The sequence below is a fragment of the Mixophyes fleayi genome (genome assembly GCF_038048845.1).
Source record: "Mixophyes fleayi isolate aMixFle1 chromosome 2 unlocalized genomic scaffold, aMixFle1.hap1 SUPER_2_unloc_4, whole genome shotgun sequence".
In the NCBI taxonomy this organism is placed as follows: domain Eukaryota; kingdom Metazoa; phylum Chordata; class Amphibia; order Anura; family Limnodynastidae; genus Mixophyes; species Mixophyes fleayi.
In genome coordinates this window covers 199,145-221,253 of record NW_027445881.1, presented here as the reverse complement: position 1 = coordinate 221,253, position 22,109 = coordinate 199,145, and the positions used below count along the sequence as shown (strand labels likewise).

The window sequence follows — 22,109 nt, the reverse complement described above, 5'->3', positions numbered from 1 at the left end:
TAACTGTTGCCGGATTCTTAGTCACCAATGGTTGTAAATAATAATTGATAATCGCAGATACTCCCATCTGTGCAGGCCTAAACTACTCAGAAGCTATGTGTACAAACATAGGTCTCTATGCACTAACATACATAGGTCCCTGGTGCTCCATTTTTGGAAAAGAGCTTCAAAATATATAATACTTAGGTAATACATATAACAGCTCTGCCCATAAGTGGAGCAGAGCTGATCTCTGCCACCGCAGAGGTGATGAAGGATTTAGTGCATGGCAATAATTAATCACATACCATGAGTCCACTCCATAATTTCCCTTACTCTTGTTCTGGACATCCTCCACCCCCTTCCCAATAGACGGCTATGTAAGGCAGCCCTCCGGTGGCAAATATGGAAGAAATAGAGGAGATGCAAGGCTCTTTCCCCCATACTTGCCTTGATGTGTGAACCTCACAGTTTCCCCTAAAATTGACTGCTAAAGCGTAGTGCACACTGTCCATTATACTACATCAGAGGTGTCCTGTAGCACCACTGTCTCACTCCCCACTGTCTTGCACTCTGGTCTGTTGTGTGTAGACCAGATGAGGAACCGACACATCATCAGACTGGCCCTCCAGGGAGATCGTTGGTGGACCCCACTGCTGAGGAGCAGAATGCGATCACCAGGGCCCCTATGATCTTCCATTTGTTGCTGTGCACAATGGAAGAAGTTCAGGAGAAGTCTGAGCTGCTCTTTAGTACAGTTTGCTGCTCATGCAGGAACTACTCATCGCCTCTCCTGTGCTCCAATTGGCTGATGTCGCACAGTCACTCAACCAATTGGAGTATAGACACGCCCAATACTTACACTGCAACAGAGGAAGATGGAGGCAGCACAGCAGGAAGAGGTAAGTGTATGGGAGCTGGTGTGTCTGTGTGTTTGAGAGCAAGTGTGAGTCAGTATGAATAAGAAATGTGTCAGTATATGAAAAATGTATGTGTATGAGAGATGGAATGTGTGTGTGTTCCCAGGTGCATGAGAAATGTGTACTCTAAATGTGTCCAAAACATAGTGCCAATACTTAATACAAGCGGAATGTCTTTGGTAAACTGTAGGCATTCTTGAACATCCACCACACATCCCTGTGTCTATGCAATCACATCCCCCTCTATTCATATAGGCCTAGCTCTAATTTCGTAACATATTAGCTGTCATTCTTGATGTTGTCGAAAGCTGATTTTTATCTATGTACTATCTTGTATTGATTTCTAATCAGCAGTGATTTATTATAATTCATCTCTTTAGGGCCATGTGGGGTACATTTTTATTTTATATTGATTATCCACTGGGTACAGATGACACTCCATTCTTCAATAGGTGCTATTATTCTGTTAACGGGACCCCAGCTGGTTCTCTTATACTCACTGACAACAAAGTATAGGTGTGCCCCCAAATGTCATCACATCCATCCTAACTCAATTCTTCATCAGCTCAGCAGTCAGTGTGTGTGTGTGTGTGTGTGTTTGTGTTTGTTTGTGAGTGTGTGTGAGACAATGAGTGTGTGTGTCAGAGTTAACCTTTGTTTGACAGATGCTATAGAGTTGTAAGTTTGATCATATGTATCCATGAGATCACTTTTGGTGAATACACAGCCCACAGGCTCTCCCTTATATCTATATGTTCTCCCACCCTGGCTGCTCTACATTGTAGTGTGCTTCCCCCTTATATGTATATGTCTTGCCCTCCCAGACTGTACATTGTGGTTTTCCTTCTTCTATTTATGTGTTCTTACACCCCATCTGTCACCCCCCTCCAGCCTGCTATGTTGCCAAATACCCTCTTTGTCATTCTCCCCCTCCCTGATGCCAGACACCCCAATATTATGACACATCTCCCTCCACCCCGTCCATACTGCCAAATACCCCCTCTGCCACACCCCCCACACCCTGCTGTCAGACAACCCATCTACCACAACTTCCCCCTCAACTGTTGTCAAACATCCCATCAGCCACATTCCCCATCCCTGTTGCCAGGCACCCCATTTGCCAAAGCTACAACCCCCTTTACTGCTGTCAGACACCCCATCTTCTGCACTCTCCTCCCAGCTGCCAGACACCCCATCTTTTGCATTCCCCTCCAAGCTGCCAGACAACCCATGCTGCCACTGGCCCCACCAACACATTGATCCTCTCTTCTGCCAGAAGTCCCATATTGCTGTATCTCATCTGCAACCATTCTCCCCTATCAGACAATACGCTGGTCTCCATGCACAACTTTCAAAACTGCACTGGAGACATTAGAATAGAGAGAGAGAGAAAAAAAAGAGATTGCATTCAAAAGCATGTATAGTATTTCTATATATTACTATTATTATAAGTATATAATTGTGTTAAATTTTTAGGATTCAGGTGCAAAATATTTCAATTATAGATAATATATAAAGTAAATCATGACCTATTTTTGTTTGAAGCTTTTGGTATGAGTGCAGGCAACCTTCATTGATTTACTTTTATAAATGTCAAACTCTATTCATTCATACCACTGTCCATCCAATGACTTCTGCCTGTTACTGTAGCTTCACTATCTATGATGCATGCCCTGTAATATTCAAAATGCATTGCGTGCATAATCTTTGAAGTTTTGTAGTATGGTTGCAGGCCACCTTCGTCTATGAGCATCACCATTTGTTTATATACAGCAAATTAGGTAGCTCTTTACAATTGGGTATCTACGTGTCTAAATATCTATTGATGCCTCTGTCCCTCTAATGACATCTGATTGTTACTGACTCTTCACTAACCATGATGCATGCTGACTAACTTTCCAAATTTAGTGTGCGCGTATTGTATCAACAGTTTTATCTCTTGCACCTTACACTGAAAGACCCTTTCAAAATTGACAAGCATTGAAAAATAGAAAAGATTACAATGTATTCCTTCTGTCACCTGCATTATTACATTTTTGTCAGACATGCAGTTCTCTTTGCCATTCCTTTATCTGTAGTGACCAAGTTTGCGACATATTCTGGGTTACAGATCAACTGGGATAAATCTAATACCTCTCCACTTAAGGGATCCTGCCCAATCGGTCCTGATGTCCAACTACCCCTGCAATTGACTCCAAATTTAAGTACCTGGGTATTTGGATCTCTAATGATATGGGTCGTTATATTGAATATAATGTTCAGCCTCAAATTTACCATTAAAAAAGTAGGATGCATGCTTAGAAACTGTTGCCAATCATTGTTACAGGTCAAGTCAATCTTGTCAAAATTATGTCCCAGCCAAAGTTCTTGTATGTTTTACAGCAAGCACAAGGATATATACGGTTTATCTTTAAAAAATAGATCATTATTTTTCATTGCTTGTATGGGCAGACAAGCGAGCTCTTATTAAATTTACCACTTAATGTAGATCCAGGAGAACAAGAGGATTTGCTCTACTGAACCTTTGTTTGTATTACTATGCCTCACAAATGGTGCATATTAGGCAGTGGTTGATGTCAAGAGACCGTACATCATCTTTATGACTATTTTCTTAATGACACAGGATCCCCACAGTCCCGGGTACATATTCTCATGGCAGGTAGACACACTGTTCTGGATCCCCCTCTGGTATCCCAGGCAATTAAAATCTAACACCTTTTGGTTAAGCTTACTTCTGACTTTGGAAATGATTTGGAAGCTCCCCTTTGGCTTAATAATAACTGGGCGAGCTACAGCAAATGGATGGGTCAGCTGCCTGGTGCAATTTTGGGGTTCATTACTTTGGGTATTTGTATGAAGAAGGTGTTCTGTGATCCATTGACCAAGTTAGATTGTCTCATGGTGTTCCCAGGGGTTATTTTTATAGATATTTACAAATCAAGCATGCTCTTGATTCACAGTTTGGTGGGACTGTTCCCCATCCTCTTGATAACCCACTGAGACTAATGTTGGTGAGACTTGGGGCTAGATTTACTATCAGGCGTGTTTGTAAACCCGCTGACTTTCGGCGGGTTTGGCGGCGGTTTAGCCATCGCTGGATTTACTAAGGCTAAACCCGCCGTCCAAACGACCAGAAAAGATGTTTTCAAACCCGCCTCTGTGTAAAGCGCCATGACGGTTTCAACAATGTTCAACATACAAACAGCCGGATTTACTATTAGGGGGTTTATAAAGCCGCCGGAAAACCGCCATTCAAAAGACCAAAATGAAAGCGCTGCTTGTGAGCGGCGTGATGGTTCAAACAGTGTGCTGTTTCAGGTATTTTGCCAATCAGACCATAAGAGAAAGGCCTATTTCATGTCCAATGACCCATTAGGACTGTGTATAGAAAACGGGCAAAGTGTCATGAAATTTCAGGCTACTGTTTTTTTTTTTTTCCATTATTTTTTCACCCAGTATGATTGCATAGTAAAATCTCATTTCACCTTTCCTTTTCTAGTTGTTTTGTACTTTCCAAAAAACCACTAGAATACTGTTGCCTCAAAGAAACTAGGATGGGAATTGTTGCATTACATAGTTAACCCTTATTTTAATGCTAATGCAATCCACATGTGAAAAATGGTTTTTCTGCCTGAAGCAATCACAGACAATCACCGTCTATTGCCCAGCAGTTAATCATGATGCTTACAAAAAGGGCCCCTCATTATTTGGCAGGTGTGGGGTTGTTGGAGAATGGCTTTTGCAGGTAATGTGGTGCATTCTTGCCAGTGTATGTTTGCAGCTTTTTACCTGATGGAGGCAGAAAGGCGCCAGGAGGAGGAGGATGAACAGCAGTTGGCATCTGTTCCGCGGAGCCTGCAAAGACCCCGCACTCCACGTGCATTTCCAGTGCGTTTGAATCTGGAGTCTTTGGCTGATGTGGAGGTAGTACAAATGTTTCGCCTCAATCGTACTAACCTCATGGCACTGTATGAGCAAGTGAAGGATGATTTGGAGCCTACAACCAGCCGCTCTAATGCAGTGTCAGGACTACACAAACTACTGTGTGCAGTTCACTTTTTGGCAACAGGTTCCTTTCAATCTGTGTCCTCCAGAGTGATTGGCATAACGCAGCCGACATTTTCAAGGCATTTTGGACAGGTTTTAGGTGCCCTTAAAAGAGTGTGCCCTAGCTATATCAGCTTCCCCAGCCAGGAGTCACAGTGGCATGAGCTCAAGGGAGCTTTCTATAGGGTCGCAGGTATCCCTAATGAAATGGGTGCAATAGATTGCACTCATATTGCCCTGAGACCACCTCACCACAGGGCAGAGGTTTTTGTTAATCGCCATCATTACCACTCCCTGAATGTGCAGGTTGTCTGCGATGCTAACCAGCGTATATTGAGTGTTGTTGCAGGCTATCCTGGGTCATGTCATGATGCCTTTATCCTGAGACAGTCTACCCTTTATGCCAAATTTGAAAGTGGTGAAATGCCGGAGGGATGGCTTTTGGGTATGTACTTTGCATGTTTTATATATCCCTTATCCTTGCTCAAATGGACTCACATATGCTAACTGCTGTACAACATGCTCAAAGTAAATGGTAGCTAACATTTTACTTTTATTGCAGGAGATTCAGGATATCGGTGTCGCTCCTGGCTCATGACTCCTCTGCTGCATCCTCAGACTCCTGCACAGCACCAATACAATGAGGCACACATAACCACTAGAGGCGTCATAGAACGTACGTTTGGACTCTTGAAAACCAGGTTCAGGTGCCTTGATAAATCTGGTGGGGTGCTTATGTATGCACCTGAAAAGGTATCTGAGATTGTCCTGGCTTGCTGTCTGCTGCATAACCTGGCTTTACATCAACTTACCCCACCGATTATTGCAGTAGACAGTGAAGAAGAAGGGGTACGTGTCACATCTGGTGATGTGCAGAGCACAGAGGGCGGAAGGGAGATTAGAGACCGTCTAATTGCAAACTACTTTACGTGTAAGTACATAGTATGAAAAACATTTTTTGCTACAAAATGTGTTTTATGTGAGTGCAATTTTAGTATTTTATTTTAAATGTTTTGTAAATTGGAACCTTTAAAAACAGGATAGTGTGTACTCCTCATGTGGTAAATATGAACATCCCTGGAATGTGACAGTCAGAGGTCAATGTTTAAGTGAAATTAGTGCATAGTTGTTAAAAAATCAGTATACTCTTGTTTAATGTGCAGAAAAGAAAGACTGACACAATAGAAATTTAACTGCATTTATTGCAGAACACAATAAATAATAACGTATAATGGTTATAGAAACTTGACAAAACATTAATCAATAAGAAACATTGTGCTAGCGATGCCTTTTTGCAGGCATATCACTATGCTTGGTGCCACTCTCTCCCCTCCCTCGCCCACCCCTGGTGCGAGCACCTCTCCTTGGAGGAGTACTCTGTAGAGATGTGGTAGGCATACTAGCGGCACTGGTGGTGGCTGAAGACATAGGTGCCGGTAAACGGGCTACAATTTCTGAATGTAGTTGCCCTGCCAGCCGGGTCACATTGGCATTCCCCTCACGTACTGTGGAATGTAAGGCCTCCAAAGCCCCAGTCATTTGGGCCAGCTGCACATTGGTCTGTTCTAAAGCTGTTGCCAGACGGTTGATTCCAGCAGGGAGTTGACTATTGGAGCGGTGTATCCGCCTCAACTGGGCCGCAATTTGTGACATGTGGCGAGTTTGCCTGTCCATGAACAATAAACAGAAAAAAAACCCTGATATGGCGCCAATACAATACCAATGAAGGTAAATGAAATGATGGAAAAAATATTAAAATAATAAAATGTACAATTTCCAATAATATATGGACAGAAGACAAGCTGCTGCACAAACTAAGTGGCTGCGCCCACCAACATACAGAAATATAGAGCAAAAAACGGTATGCAGCGCTCAAATCTAACTGTCTCCAATATAGACTAATAAAAATAATGAGTGGCAGATCACGAGTGGTCAAGTATATAAAATCAACATGTTTATTGTGTATATTAAAAATTGTGCATGTAAATACCTATATGCTTGCAAAGATATAGTGTGAGGAAAAATTACCCAAACTACATCACAGTGCACTATGACGTATATGAACCACACGCTACTGATGGAAGAAAAAATGTGACAGCTGTATATTATGTAGCCAATTGTGTGGTCAAAAATGTTGATGAAAAAACATGAGCAATGCTCTACGATTTCCCCACAAAAAGATATATAGTGCTGATAGTTGCCGTTATCATCAATCCACACGTGGTGGTAGGTTTCTTCCTATGAATGATAATGTCTATATGGCCATATATATAACTCCGTACTGGGCAGAGATGAACTAGAGCCTCAGTTCAAACAAACTTTATAGTATAAATTCCACATATAAATGTATATTCCGCTTCATGCTCCATAGATGGAAAAGACACATATGTGAGTAGAATATACTGTAGTACTCACTGTCTCTGATGGTAGGTATGATGCGCTTTTCCACATACCCGTATAAATTACACCTTTGCAGACTCGTCTCTTTAAGGTTACTGTGTGTCCAATGGTTATAAATAGTGATCACAAACCTTCGTAGTACGGACTGGAATCATAGGTGAATGAAGATGAAACCTATTTAGGCTTTAGCGGGGTGCTGACAAAAGTGCCTTGAAGCGCTACATCGAATGGATAATACTTGTATGATCCGCGGATAACAGTGGTATCTGTGACCGCCTCACACACGGCTCTCTGATGAAAATGCTCCACGGAGAAAAGAGGATGGTAAAAGCAATTGTTTGTCCGCTTTCAGATGAATCCAATAATACAACTCCTGGGTGGGTTGAACCAAGTGCAACGGCAATTACAGCATTTACCCAAGTGGGAATAAAAATAGCACAATAGGTAAAAAAAGTATACAGAGACCAACTATATTGTTGACTCTATGCCCCTAATGCGTTTCATTACAGAACGTAACTTCTTCAGAGGGAATGACCAGAGTGCCACTCATTATTTTTATTAGTCTATATTGGAGACAGTTAGATTTGAGCGCTGCATACCGTTTTTTGTCCATGAACAATGTCTGTTGCTGCTGGAATGCGCCAATAGACAGCGCCATTTCTCTGGCTGGGTCCATACTTTCAGGTGCAGGTTGGTGGTGTGGTGGTTCAGCAGGGCCAGGTGAAACTTCCTGGAGGCCAGACACAGGGGCATCCACTGTTACCAGGGTGATGGTCGTTTGATCCTCTGGCTCAGGGGACATTTCCAGGGACTCCGCCTGAGGTGGCTGGTATGAAGAGGGCCCTGTGTATGAAAAATGACGGTAAGTATATAGTATATAATATGTTTGTATATTGCATTCTGAACACTGGATAGGAAAGAATATTCTTTAGCAACTACAGATTCTTTCACAATGTTTGCATTCCTGATTTCTAGTCCTATGCTACCTGCTTACGGATGCACTTATTATGCTTTTAATACCCATTATCATTTGGACTGTGTAGTACATGCTGGGTTATTTTGACTAAACTACATGCTATAAAAAGTGGAGATGATGCCTATAGCAACCAATCAGATTTTAGCTGTCATTTTGTTGAATGCAATAAATAAAGTAAAGGTATATTCTGATGGGTTACTATAGGCAACATATCAGTTTAGTAAAATGTAGCCCAAACTTCTCATTAAAAACAATTTAAAAAAAAATAAAAAAAAATTGACAGCAACATTTGCACAGAAAATCAATTAACTCCATTATTTCTCTCCTAAACAGAAATCACGCACCTGCTTGCTCGTCTGTGCCCGAATCTCTCGCTGAAGGTGGAGGTGTAGGTCTGGCACTGGGACTGAACTGCGGTCCTGGCGAATCTGGATGTATTAGAAAAAGCATACAATGTATTTCCATAAAAAACAATTTCCAAATATACTGTTTATTGCACAAATGTGTTTGCAATTTTTTTTTTTTTTTTTGCTATGAGAAAAAAAAAACCTTTACAAACTATTAGAGTCAAAAATACACTTTGAAAAACAACCAAAAAAAAAATAACAAATAAGAAAAAACGTTTGCACAGAGATAAGCAGTTTTAAAAAGAGAAAAGCAGTTTTAAAAAGAAAAAAGCAGTTTTAAAAAGAGAAAAGGAGTTTTAAAAAGAAAAAAGGAGTTTTAAAAAGAAAAAAACATTTAAAATACTGTTAGGGTAAAAAAACCAAATAACTCACCAACTACTTGGCCAAAAGAGGGCGAATCGGTGTCCTGCACATTTATGCCCTCTACAATTTCAACCGGCATTATCTGGCGCAGCTCCTCCTCGTACGTGGTGTACTCCATACGAAGTGGGGGGCCACCACCCGTGCGCCTTGTCGACCTCCTTTCCTGGGCCATCTTCTCTTTAAGCCTCCTCTTAATATCAGAGAAGCGCTTGCGGCAGTGTGCCACTGTCCGCTTCAGTGGGCCCACCGCGTTCACGGCCTCACAGACTCTCTCCCACAGTTGGTGACGCCGCCTTAGAGGAGTCCGGGCTGCCAGGTTCCCTAGGATGACCTCATAGCAGGGAATGATGTTGTGCACCAACACACAATTCTCATCATGTGAGAAGCGCACATTCCTCCCTGTCTTGGTCTTCCTGCCCTGTCCTGTCTCCTCAACCTCTCCCTCTCCCTCCTCTGACCCCTCAACCTCCATCTCCCTCTCCTCAGCCTGTTCTCCCCTCCTATCTTTGGACATTTTTACCCAGAAGACAGAAAAACACAAAACACTGAAGGACTTACAAACACAAAGAACAAACTACACTACCTACAGACACACTCTCCACACAGTCACACACAAGTAACACAGACAAAGGACAAGTCAAATACAAAAAATACAAGACAGAAAATAAATGAGAAAATAAATGTACAAAACAGGAAAAAACCACAGGACTACTCACACTTCAATCAGATATCGCTCCACCAATCCACCAAACTCCAACTCTCACCAACTCTCAGCAAACCACTATCCTCCAAACTCCTCTCACAAAACTCTTCTAAACCCTATCAGAGAAAAAAGTGTCAGGCCAGTGGTTTATATAGGGCTTGAGAGGTCAAATCTCCTGAGTTTGAAAATAGCCAATCGTAACAGGCCAGGAGACAGGTGTAATTTTCAAAAAAACCGCCTTTACACAAAAGCGCCGTCATTTAAAGCAAAAGCGCCATGTTCTATTCAAAGCCGTCGGCGGCTTTGAGCATTACATCCCGCCGTTACATCGCCGGCGGCTTCAAATTAAAGCTGAAATGCGCCCATTAGTAAATCCGGCTGTCTGCAATGCAAACACGCCGGAAAACCGCCGCGATGCATGGCGGCTTGAAGCCCTTGGTCCCCAAAACCTTACCTCTTCCATATACTTGATTCTTTTAGATGGCTTTGGTGTCAGCAGGCTCCTGGGATTGCAAGTTGCCTGATTTAGGTCTGGTTAGTGATAAGGACTGGGGTGAAATACTTAAGAGTGCCTATAAGGTGACTGCATCTGTGAACTTTAGGCATATCCAGGTCTTTATCCTCCATAGGGTATATCTCACTTCTCTATGGCTATCTAAATTTGGTGGAATGACTTGTCTCAAGCGTGAGAGCCAGCTGAGCACCTTCTAGCATCTTATATGGGATTGCTTGATGGTGTCTGACTTCTAAAGTGATGTCATCGACTGCATATTGAAACTTGAAGTGGGTGAACCTCCAATTAGTCCAAGAGTATGCCTCTTTGACCTAGCTCTGGGGGGCAGAATGGATAAGATTATTAGACAGCTACTGTCCACTTTGTTCATGTTGGCCACAGTTATTATAACTAGGAAGAGAATGGCACAGTAGCAGCCGAATCTCTGCGACTGGGTCAGCCTAGTTAATGACACTGTTGGTCATGAAAGGTTATTGTATATAAGTCAAAATATGTTAGAAAAGCATGAAAAGATTTGATACAAATGGAGAATATCACCCTTTGTCCTGGAGGAGCTGCAAGAATTAGATTGCTTGCTGTGATCCATGCCAGGCAGACACCCAGTCACTCTGCCTGCCTATGTGTATATTAAATGTTTCCATTTTTCATTGTGATATATTACCTTGCCTGCATGATGTAATCTGCATTATCTATTTTTCATGATGCTCTCACGATGTGCATGTACATTTCTTATGTAGGAGACGTTATTACATCTACAGTTCTTTATGTTTATACAATGTTAGTATATATGACACTTGTTAATTGCCCCTGTGTGGGTTTAGTTTTTGGGTTTGGCAGCACGGTGGCTTAGTGGTTAGCACTTCTGCCTCACAGCACTGGGCTCATGAGTTCAATTCCCAACCATGGCCTTATCTGTGTGGAGTTTGTATGTTCTCCCTGTGTTTGCTTGGCTTTCCTCCAGGTGCTCCGGTTTTCACCCACACTCCAAAAAACAAACTAGTAGGTTAATTGACTGCTATTAAAATTGACCCTAGTCTCTCTTTCTCTGTGTGTGTGTGTGTGTGTGTGTGTATGTTAGGGAATTTAGACTGTAAGCTCCAATGGGGCAGGGACTGATGTGAATGAGTACAGCACTGCGGAATCAGTGGTGCTATATAAATGGTGATTATTATTTGTTTTTATACAATAATATAGCATCAACAGCTGCAGGGATCAATTCACAATCCCCCAATCAGGAGTAGCTAGCTAGTTCTGCTCATTGTCATCATCATTGCATGTTGCTGCACCAGCCTTCCAATTGATTTGGCTCCTGATAGGTGTGTATGCATCTGCATTCAGGTCTACCACAGTCGCTATTATGTAAACATGCCCTTATTGTACCCTGCCTACAACGCCCGCCCCTTACTACCCCATTCTATCCCTTGAGTCTTAAGGAGTTGTAAGTGTAAGATGCCAGAAAATCTGCATATGGATGTATGTGTATGTTTATTTGGTGGTCATGCACAATACCAAAATGCATATTTTACACAAACAAATTAGTCTTACACCCAACTCTACATGAGTATTTTACTGGACACCAAGTGTATTACTGAGCTTCTTCTTAATTGTCCACCAGTCTCCAACTTAATACCTACTCTTGTGACAGTACCACCTCCAAGAACAACTATATATCTACTTTCATAGACTACAACCAGAGAGTTATTGTCCCACTGATCTAAAGGGAGGATGTTTATCTTACGAGTTAATACACCTCTCCTGGGAGAGCAGGCCTTTCTCCCGCATCCTTCCAACTTCCTAGTGATGACACGATTCCCTTTACCCTGTTCCCCTCTGTACTCACACTTCACTTCCCCTCTGTGAACTCCAGAGGGCAGAGGTAAAAATTCGGCAAGTATGATTTAATAACAAATGGCTGTGACTGTTAGCAGTCAGATATTACCCTTAATGAATTTAACTTAGCCTAGATTGAACAAAGCTAATATCTAACTGGTCAGTTTAGGTTACAAAAAATGACTGCTCTAACAAATGTTTCCATCTGTGTCGAATTACGTGGTTATCTAAAACCACCGACGTTTCAATGCAGATTTTACGTCTTTATTTCTCAAGCTGTAGATCAGTGGGTTAAGCATGGGGACAGCAGCTGTGTTAAACAAAGAGAACAGCTTGCTATATTCCAAAGTGTCCATCGAGGTCGGTCTCATGTATTGACAGATGAGAGTCACATAGAGTAGAATGACCACTGTGAGGTGTGAGGAACACGTGTAGAAAGCTTTATGTTTTCCAGCACTTGAACGAATGCTCAGTATGGTCTGGATAATGAAGATGTAAGGGATGAAGGTGAGGAGAAAGGGGAAAATGGAAAGAAAAAGTCCACAGATAAAAATCAAGAGGTTGGAGAGCGTAGTGTCACTGCAAGACAGTTTAATGATGGGCATAATATCACAGAAAAAGTGGTTTATTTCTTGTGATTTATAACAAGAGAACCTGGAAATTAAAACAAATAGAGGTAAAGATTCTACGAAACCTGAAGCCCAACAGACACTGGCCAGAGAAGCACATAAGCAATGGCTCATGACTGTGGCATAATGCAATGGGTTACAGACAGCAACAAAACGATCATAACTCATGGCTGTCAGCATCAACATTTCATTGCACACTAGAGATATGAAGATGAACATCTGAGTCATAAATGCATATAAAGAAACTGTGTTATCCCCTGTTAAGAAGCTAATAAGGATCTTATGCAGTGTGACTGTGCTTGAGGACATGTCCAAGATGGACAGGTTACACAGAAAGAAGTACATGGGTAGTGTGGAGCTGAGGGTCCAGACAGACTAATAGAACAATAGTCATATTCCCACCAAGAATGAAGAGATACATGAAAAGGACCAGGACGAAGATCAAAGCCTGGAGCTCCGGAGCGTCAGAAATCCCCTTAATAATGAAGTAGATCATCATAGTCTGATTTCTGACATTCATCAATTCAGTTTAAGTAGTAAATCTGAAAGAGAAATACTTACTGATTTAACTTATTATACAACATAAACAAAATAGGATTGAATGTGATAATTGCATTATTTTCTAGTGGATATCATCTACAAAACTACAGTACAAGATGTATAAACAAGAAGAACATAATACTTATAATTAGGGGAGAACTATAAAACATATAAATTACATGTGGAATAATCCTATGTGGTGACAATACTATATACTTTTAACCCCTTCAAGACGGAAGATTGTGATCAGACTTATTGAACAATGTTTTGGCGTTACCTTGGATAGCTTTTTAATTATTTAACTTAACCAAGCAAATGATTTTCTGGGGGCAGGTGAGGGGCAGGGCTGCTGGGCTTTCTTTTAGTTGTATATTTAAATAGATAATTAATTTTATAATTTTATAGGTGTTAGGATAAAACAGGCAATTGCAAAAAATACAACCTGCCTTAATTTTGTCCTATAGTTAGTTTTATTTTCTTACCTCAAAAATATATATATATATATCATGGTCTTTGGGTTATATTTACTAAACTGCGGGATTGAAAAGTGGAGATGTTGCAACCAATCAGATTCTGTTTACCATTTATTTAGTACATTCTACAAAGTGACAGCTAGAATCTGATTGGATGCTATAGGCAAAATCTGCACTTTTTCAAAGCCACAATTTAATTAGTAAATATATCCCTTCATCATCATCATCATCAATTTATATAGTGCCACTAATTCTGCAGTGCTGTACAGAGAAATCATTCACATCAATCCCTGCCTCATTGGAGCTTACAGACTAAATTCCCTACTATAGACACACACTCATAGAGAGGGAGAGACTAGGGTCAATTTTTGATTGCAGCCAATTAACCTACCAGTATATTTTTGGAGTGTGGGAGGAAACTGTAGCACCTGGAGGAAACCCACACAAGCACAGGGAGAACATACAAACTCCAAACAGATAAGGCCATGGTTGGGAATTGAACTCATGACCCCAGTGCTGTGAGGCAGACGTGCTAACCACTAGGCCACTGTGCTGCCCCTTGGTCTACTGTATTTATAGAGGCAGAGGCAAGGGTAAAACATTTTTTTCTATTTTTTTTTTCTTTTGTTATGAAGAGTGTCAGGAAGTCCAGCAAATATCCCCTATTTTGATCACTAATATAGCTTATAATTTATACTTAATAAATGTTCCATTTTTTTAACAATGTATATTTGCCTACACCTGGAAATGTTTAAAACTATCTATTAATACAGATACATTTGATGCTGGATGGGAAATTGAGCTCTATCATGGACCACACCTATGCTTTAAATAACTGCTCTAGCTAAACGATCCCAGAATTGCCCTTCAGTATACATTGTATGATATGATGTTGTACATATCTTCTTCTAAAATATGAATTGTGCTATTTTTTATTAATTTAATTATTTATAGCATAGTATTGAAAACATTAACCCCGCATCCTGGACATGCTACACCTTTCCGGTCAAAACAAATAAATAATGTTGGAGTTTTATATGCACGGAGGAGAGTTTCAAAACCATGATAAAAACACTTTTCCTTACCTGTAATTAATGTAATGTAACCTAATCTGGTGCATGCGTGAGATATGGGAGGACAAAGAGATGCACTCTGTATACAGATATTTCAAAGAAATATGCACTTTGGTGGAGAAGCAATTATAGTTTTTTGGGTCTAAAATAAAGAAAATAATCATCTTGTCAGGATTTTTCGTTAGATGAAATCCCCACTATTAGCTGTGTAATAGGTGATGTTAGAGGCTAATGGTAATATTATAAGCAATATAATCCAAAGGTGATATCATATAAAGTATCTTGAAAAGTACCACTGACATCAAGGAAATATTTATAAACAGTACAAAAGATCTTATTCCTCGGGAGGGTAAACCTCTACAGACCATATTTTAAAATCTTTTTTAAGATTAATTATAATGGAATGGATAATGTATAAGATCAGGTATTAATTAATATTTTAATTTGCCTACAAAGGAATTGAAGTTGAGATTTGTCAAACAACAAGTGAAAAACACAAGTGTAAAATAATAACACTTGAAAAATGGAAGAAAAACAAGCTATTGGTAGCAGTAGTCAGAATTACGAGAATAACAGCAGTACTGATATTTTATTTAGGAAAACCACTTCTATACTACACACTGAATGTCAGTGAAATGATCGTCCAACAAGTTGCAAAAGCTGAGAGTGGCCCAATGGTTTGTAAATCAAGCGGCTGCCACAAAGCATTAGTGTTGCTTCATAGTTACATCATGTAAAAATGCTCAGAAATGTAATGAATAATGATTCAGATTTGATTGTCTTGCAGGAAGTTTTACTGACTGTCTGCTACATCTTTGTTTAAAAGCATAGTGTAATAACATATTTCTTCCCTCCACCATTAGAAACTAGTAGAGGCCCACCCCACAACCCTTGGATTGTGTCTGTAGTAGTGCCGAGGAACAAAAAGCTCAAACAAACCATAACAGGTTAGTTAAATCTACAGTTTGTACAGGCATTTCTGCCTAGGAGACTGTAATATTTGGCTTTCCACTGGCCCAGAGAAAGGCAGAATAGAGAAGCAACACCCCCCAAGGTTGTTCTTCGAAAATGTCTACTTACACTTTTGGAATGTCTAGAAGGTTGCTGGTTTACTTGAAAAATGGAACTTTCACTACAATCTACAGTTATTGGCCAGTACACGTTGAGTTACTAAGTAGTTCCTGAGTGACAAATGGAACAAGCTTTGTTCCTTTGTATATGCTGCATATCTATGGCTTTTGTGGATTTATCTGCAAAGTTAATGAATTGTTGTAGGTTTTACACCATAATTTCCTGTTTGGTTCTCTTTCAGGTGATTTTAAGACTCTCCTTACTGCATATGTAGAAGAACATAGTTGCCAACATTGGAAAAAATGACAGGGACACCTGAAGTCAAAGCAATGCTTACACACAGGAATGTTGCAACATGCAATGACCAAGGTAAGTTAAGGGGTTGTGGTTATGCAAATAAATGTGTGTGGCTACAAGAGCATGTATTTATAATAAAGTTTTGAATTTCTATTTTAGATAATTAAGTACACACCAATTATTTCTATTTTCTTTTGTTACAATTAACTTAAAAAAATCCTTAAATCTTCTGGTAGTAATATGCAAAAGTAAAATAAAGTCTTTGCTTTACATTGACATGTAGAAATAATTCTGCAAATATTTTAAATGTGTTTTATTTCAGATTAATTAAAGTCTGTAATGCCATATACAATATAAATATTTTAAAGATAGAAAAACATATATACACTACATACTAGATATATACATAAAATACATGGATACATATAACAAGTTACAGCAAATCTATCTCTGTTGCACCGATTAAGGTGCAGAGCACACGTTTGCCAAGCTCTCCACTTGCACCTCTTAGGCACACTTACATATATAGTTACATTATTTATAGGTGCCTCTTCCTAGGCACATCACTTGTGGAGTACATGTTGGGTTCATGCTCATGACATCACTCATTTAGTCCAGCTATTCCTGTCCTCCAGTGCTTAAACAACATTCATTACTGTTTGATGATGGTACATTTTCCTGTATATCTTATGTGACTTATTGGGCACTTATCCAGCTTGTTTTAATTTTGTTTGTCTTCCTGTGACTTTGATCTAAGTTACTGACTTTGACACTGTTGCGTCAGCCCTGACTGCTATGTTTTTGTGACCATCCTCTTATTAGTCAGCAGCTACAGAGTAACACTAGCCTGGGAGCCGAGCCCTATCGTTTCCCTGCTGCAAAGTCAATAACTCCTTTGTGGGGTGAACATCATGTGGATATCAGGGTTACATTAGACTCTTTGCCCCAGATTAGCCAGTACAAATTGCTAGAAGCATAGTAGGTCCAAATGTGGGCTGGATGTTGCTTGGGTCATGGACTACACTGACATTAGACTACCGACATGAAGGTTGCAGGATCTGACCAACTGGAGATGCAGGAAAATAACCAGGACCAAATTATTAATTTCCTGCTATCTCACCAAACCCTGCGTCAACTGCGGACAACCTGATAATCGCTGTCTCCTCACTACAGTGGAGATCCACAGACCTGTAGGATGCTTTCAATTAGTGTTCTATTTACTTGTACCAGAATACTTTGTATTATGAACATACCAACGCGGCCTTAGTAATGTCCTTGCTCTCGGATAAGGATCTTTCTTGTGCCTCTCATGGGAGAAAATATTATTCATTTGGACACAATTCATCTGCTTTAATCTCAGCCTTCCTTGTCCGAGTCTACCTTTAACATTAATTTAAAAGTGCAACTAACAAAATACATATATTCCAGAAAATAAAAACAAAATGTAATGTCCATGAATCACTGACTGGATATGGTGGAAGGCATTTAAATGTTTAGAATAGCTTGCTAAAATAACACTCTGGTGCAGATGGACCCCATGGAAAGAAGAAGCCACCTACTTTCTTGGGAAAGTGGTGTTTCTTTATTGTAGGAGTCCATATATTTTTTAAGGTTAGATTTCATTGGTATTTCAAAAATCTTCTCAAAGTGTGTTAATTAATGTTGTATGCAAAATAGCATGAAGGCAACTCGTTGTAAATATAGATAACAGAATAATATATCCTAAATAATGGGGTCAAAATATATCCCTATTTTACCTGAATTAGGATATTCCTTAAAAAGGAGGCTTAGGCAGCCTTAGTGAATAACACTGGTCAACAATGGTTTTGTTAAATGGATAATTTCGACCGACCTTTATGTATTTTCTGGTGCCAATTCCAAAAATGAGGTGAGAATTTATCTTAAGGGTTCCATTTTTTTCAAAACCAACATATTTTATTTTTTTTCAATTTATACATTTTGTTCAAAACAACTGGTATATAGGTATCTTTTTATTTTTTTTTTTTAAATGATTTTGTTTCATGACATTCATGAGCAAACAATCATATTAAATGCATTAGCCATTCCCTATGAATAATTTATTTATGTATAATCAGAAAATAAAGTAGATAAATCTGAGGCACATATGATGAAACTGTAGGAGTCACTCCTCCATTTTCAGTTTTAGTTTATAAGTATAGGTGTGCATACTTCTACAAAATGCCTCGTAGGTGTATAAATCATCCAAACAATTTTTGTTACGTGTGTTGTGGGGAATTAACTTTCAAGTCATAAATAAGAAACATTACTCCTTTGGTAAGCAGATCGTATGAGCTCTACATTGGTAGAGCTCATTTGGTGTAACTTTGTTTAATAGCTGGCTGAACGGTAAATCTTGTCACATGCCATTTGCAGTTCCCATGCTAAGGAGAGAACCAAAGATACATCCCACAGACTGTTATTTTTGTTTTGCAAAAATCAGTGGAATCACAAGCAAGTTTAAGAATTCAGTTAAATATCCTCTTATTCCTTCAGCCCTCAGGCCTGTTCCTCACAGTGCAGAGCTACCAACTGCAGCACCATCAGGAGTATGAAGCTTAGATTCAGAAGATGTTGGTGATGCAGAGTTTCCTAGAATAAGTGAAGTAAAAATCAAAGAGGAGATATTTGTTGGACCACAAATACGAGAGCTCATGAAGGATGAAGATTTTGAGAGCAGCTTGAATGAGTCTGAGGCTGCTGCGTGGGGATCATTCCACAAAGGCCTGAAAACCCCTGGGAAACGGGAAAGGCTGAGAATTACAAAGAACTGGTTAGTGAACTTCTTAAAAACTACAGAGCCCTGGGATGCAATATGTCTTTTAAAATACATTTTTTGGATTCGCATTTGAACTTTTCCCCTGAAAATCTTGGAGATGTAAGTAATGAACATGGTGAATGCTTCGACGAGGATATATCAACGATGGAAATTCGTTAACAAGGAAAATGGAATCCAGATATGCTTGTAGATTATTGCTGGATACTAAAAACGGTTGTTCTTCCAGCTAAATACAGCAGAAAAAAACACTAAAAGTTAATTTTATTTATTGAAGGAAAATTCAAATTTGGATTATTTTTAAAACCATGTTACTCAAAAATCCAGCCCTACACATAAATTGGCAAACAGATTTGAAATCAGCGCAAAAAATACTATAAGAAACAACCTATCAGATCAGTTTAATATTCAAAAAGAAAATTTTGTAGATAAGTGTAATTGCACTTTCAAAGTCAGATGCCTATGAACTGCACTTTTTAAATGTTTAAGTCAAAAACATTTCGTAACAATAATTAATAAAATGAAGTCAATTTAAATGTTTATACGTTTTAAAACCGATCATTGAGCAGAGAAATCAATGACTAAAATCTTATAACGCTTCTATGCATGTTCTAATCGATATACAGTATTACAGAGTAATTTCTCCTTAAATGTATCGCCTCAGTAATATGGATTGATACATTGAAGCATTATTCATTAAGTAAACTATATGCCTAGGTGCTGAGATAGCTAAAATACTTGTCTCTTTCCTCCATTCTAATGCAAGTCCCTTAATATATAAGTCGTATTGAGATTTTTATGGAGTAAATGTATGAAACTGAGCATTTTGCAAGTCGACGAATATCGGCAACTTTGCAGGGAAAATTTAAAGCAGCAATGCTTTTAAAGGCAAAACTTGCCTTTAAAAGCCATTGCTGCTTTACATTAACCCAACAAAGTCACCGATATTCGGCGAATTGCAAAATGCGCAGTTTCATACATTTACCCCCAGGAGTACTAAATCGCCAATTGTATTAAATTAAATACAATCATTATAGATATATTTCATTTTATAAATCTGATACTAGACCTATGTAGCTTTCATCAGAAAGAGGTGAATCGCTTAACATGTGAAAATTCTCTATCAGTTATAACAGAGTCAGTTCCTTAAACTGTTGGTTATAAGTTTATCTGATCTAAGGTATCTGTCAAGATTGTGTAATATTAATTGAAAGTAATTAGAAAAGCTGGGCACTCTCAGCGGCTGATTTGCAGATATTCATGCTGTTCCTCATCCCCATATTGACATTTGCGATCCTCCCTCTATTACCACCAGCGTTTGCTGGTTTGACGGGATCTCTGGCACCCAGTTCACCCTACAACCTGTCCCCTTGGGCCTTTTTTCTTACCTATTTTTACATGATTTCAAATCTCAGCAGGCATGTTGGAGTCCACTTGTTTTATCCTGATATGGATTCTTGTTCTGTACTTTCAAATTATAATTTCCGTATATCTTGAATTATGCTGTGAATCAACGCTTTCTGCTGTTTAAAAGTTGTCCTAATTAAAAATGTTTTTTCAAAAGAACAAAAATGTGTTTGCTTATGGGTCGGAAGAAAATTCTCTGGCTGAGGCTATTCTCTCACCTTCTGACAACATTTCAGAAAATTGATTAAAGATATATATCTGTCTTGTGTTTTTTGTGACAGTTGTTCCTAAATTCCTGCCCATCTTCTTCTCCTTCATGAAGTTTATTCTCTTTTGACAAGAGAAAAGATTCTTGGGTATATTGATTTCGGCATTAATGTATGCTTTGTTGATCATGGATGTTCAGATCCAAAAAAGAAACATTTAGATATTACATAAAGTAGACAAAGTGGAGGATTGATCAGTAAGATATTTTGTTTGTCCATCTTGGTGATTGTTACACATAGGAGACAAAATACTGAGATTGCTGTGCTGATGGTGTTCAAATTTGAGTGTTTTAGATGTGTTTGTGAGGCTTCAGATGTGGCTGATGTTGTTGTAAATGTGATTGGACTGGTACTGCATGAGTGAGTCAGTATTTATGAATGCTTCCTGCTTAAACTGAATTGGTTGGGCTTCAAGTTGTTGGTGGGGAACACAGACAGACCTTGATCAAGATACAATTCTAGAAACCTGGGAGGGTCCACAAAGAGCTGTGGAGGTTGGGAAATGCATTTGATTACCTTCATCAGCAACTGGGGGTTATGGTAAAAAACACAAATGTGTTGATTTGCAGAAACTAACCTTGTCTATTGCTAGCCAAATTCTTATTCTTTTTTTCCCCATCTGCCTCAATCTGCAGTTTTAAAATTGACTGTAACCAACTCATCCAGATATAAAAGTCAAAATGAGTATTAGAAGACCTCAATTAACAGCAAGTTTTGCCTTTTATGCCATTGCTGCTTTAAATTTACCATGGAAAGTCGTCGGATATCGTCGATTTGCAAAAATCGCTATTTGATACATTTACCACTGGGTGTAAGTACATGCTCACAAGGGTCAGAAAAGTATGGAAGGGATTTTACTTGAAAATGCTGTAGGTTTAAGTAAAGCCTCAAAGTTTAAAGTCATCTTTTTATGTATTTACAGTTGCTTCATTATATCATGTCACACACAGATAACAAATTGTCTCTCCCTACATCTAGTATTTTAGATGACCTGCTGCAGTTTTGTAAGAATCAAAAGTTTCGAATTAGATTCCTTTACTCAGATTTACTCCCATCAGAATTGCCTAAAATTAACAGCTCCACCATTTTGTGAGTGACAGCAATCTCACTCCATGATAGTGCTGTATCTGCAGCTAACCACAGGATGTGATGACATACCATGTCTGTATTGTGCAAGCAACACGTCCATTAAGGTTTCTGCCTTAATCGTCGTAATTTCATTGCCTTTTGCAGTTTCAGTTGAAGAGTTTCAATTGTTTCCTTACATTGTAGATTGTGTATAAGGAACCTTAATTGGACATGTTAAACCGTAAGGTTTTTTGTCTATGGAATATATTCTATACATGTTTGGAATCTAACAAACACATTTTAAGATTGAAAATCTGATGTATTCCGCACTCTTAAATAATAGGGTAAAAAG

General features: G+C 39.2%; 1 protein-coding gene, 1 long non-coding RNA gene and 1 pseudogene across 3 annotated transcripts in view; 1 reads left to right on the top strand and 2 right to left on the bottom strand.

Annotated features, from left to right (window-relative positions):
• Positions 1-19,514, top strand: part of LOC142109647 (uncharacterized) — a 36,136-nt gene extending 16,622 nt beyond the window's left edge. The window contains exons 1-3 of one of the 2 annotated variants that reach the window (XR_012680421.1): positions 15,730-15,801; positions 16,167-16,294; positions 18,737-19,514. This is a non-coding gene — a long non-coding RNA (uncharacterized LOC142109647). Of the gene's footprint in view, positions 1-15,729; positions 15,802-16,166; positions 16,295-18,736 lie in introns of those variants that run through there. The other variant, XR_012680420.1, reaches the window with a different exon arrangement.
• LOC142109654 (olfactory receptor 8D1-like) lies at positions 4,571-13,288 on the bottom strand (annotated as a pseudogene).
• Positions 7,457-9,564, bottom strand: LOC142109652 (uncharacterized). Its single transcript, XM_075193719.1, has 4 exons — positions 9,102-9,564; positions 8,667-8,750; positions 8,025-8,189; positions 7,457-7,491 (listed from the first exon to the last, which is right to left on the bottom strand). Exons 1-4 carry the CDS (start codon positions 9,562-9,564, stop codon positions 7,457-7,459), a joined length of 747 nt encoding a protein of 248 aa, XP_075049820.1.
• Positions 19,515-22,109: the final 2,595 nt, after the last annotated feature.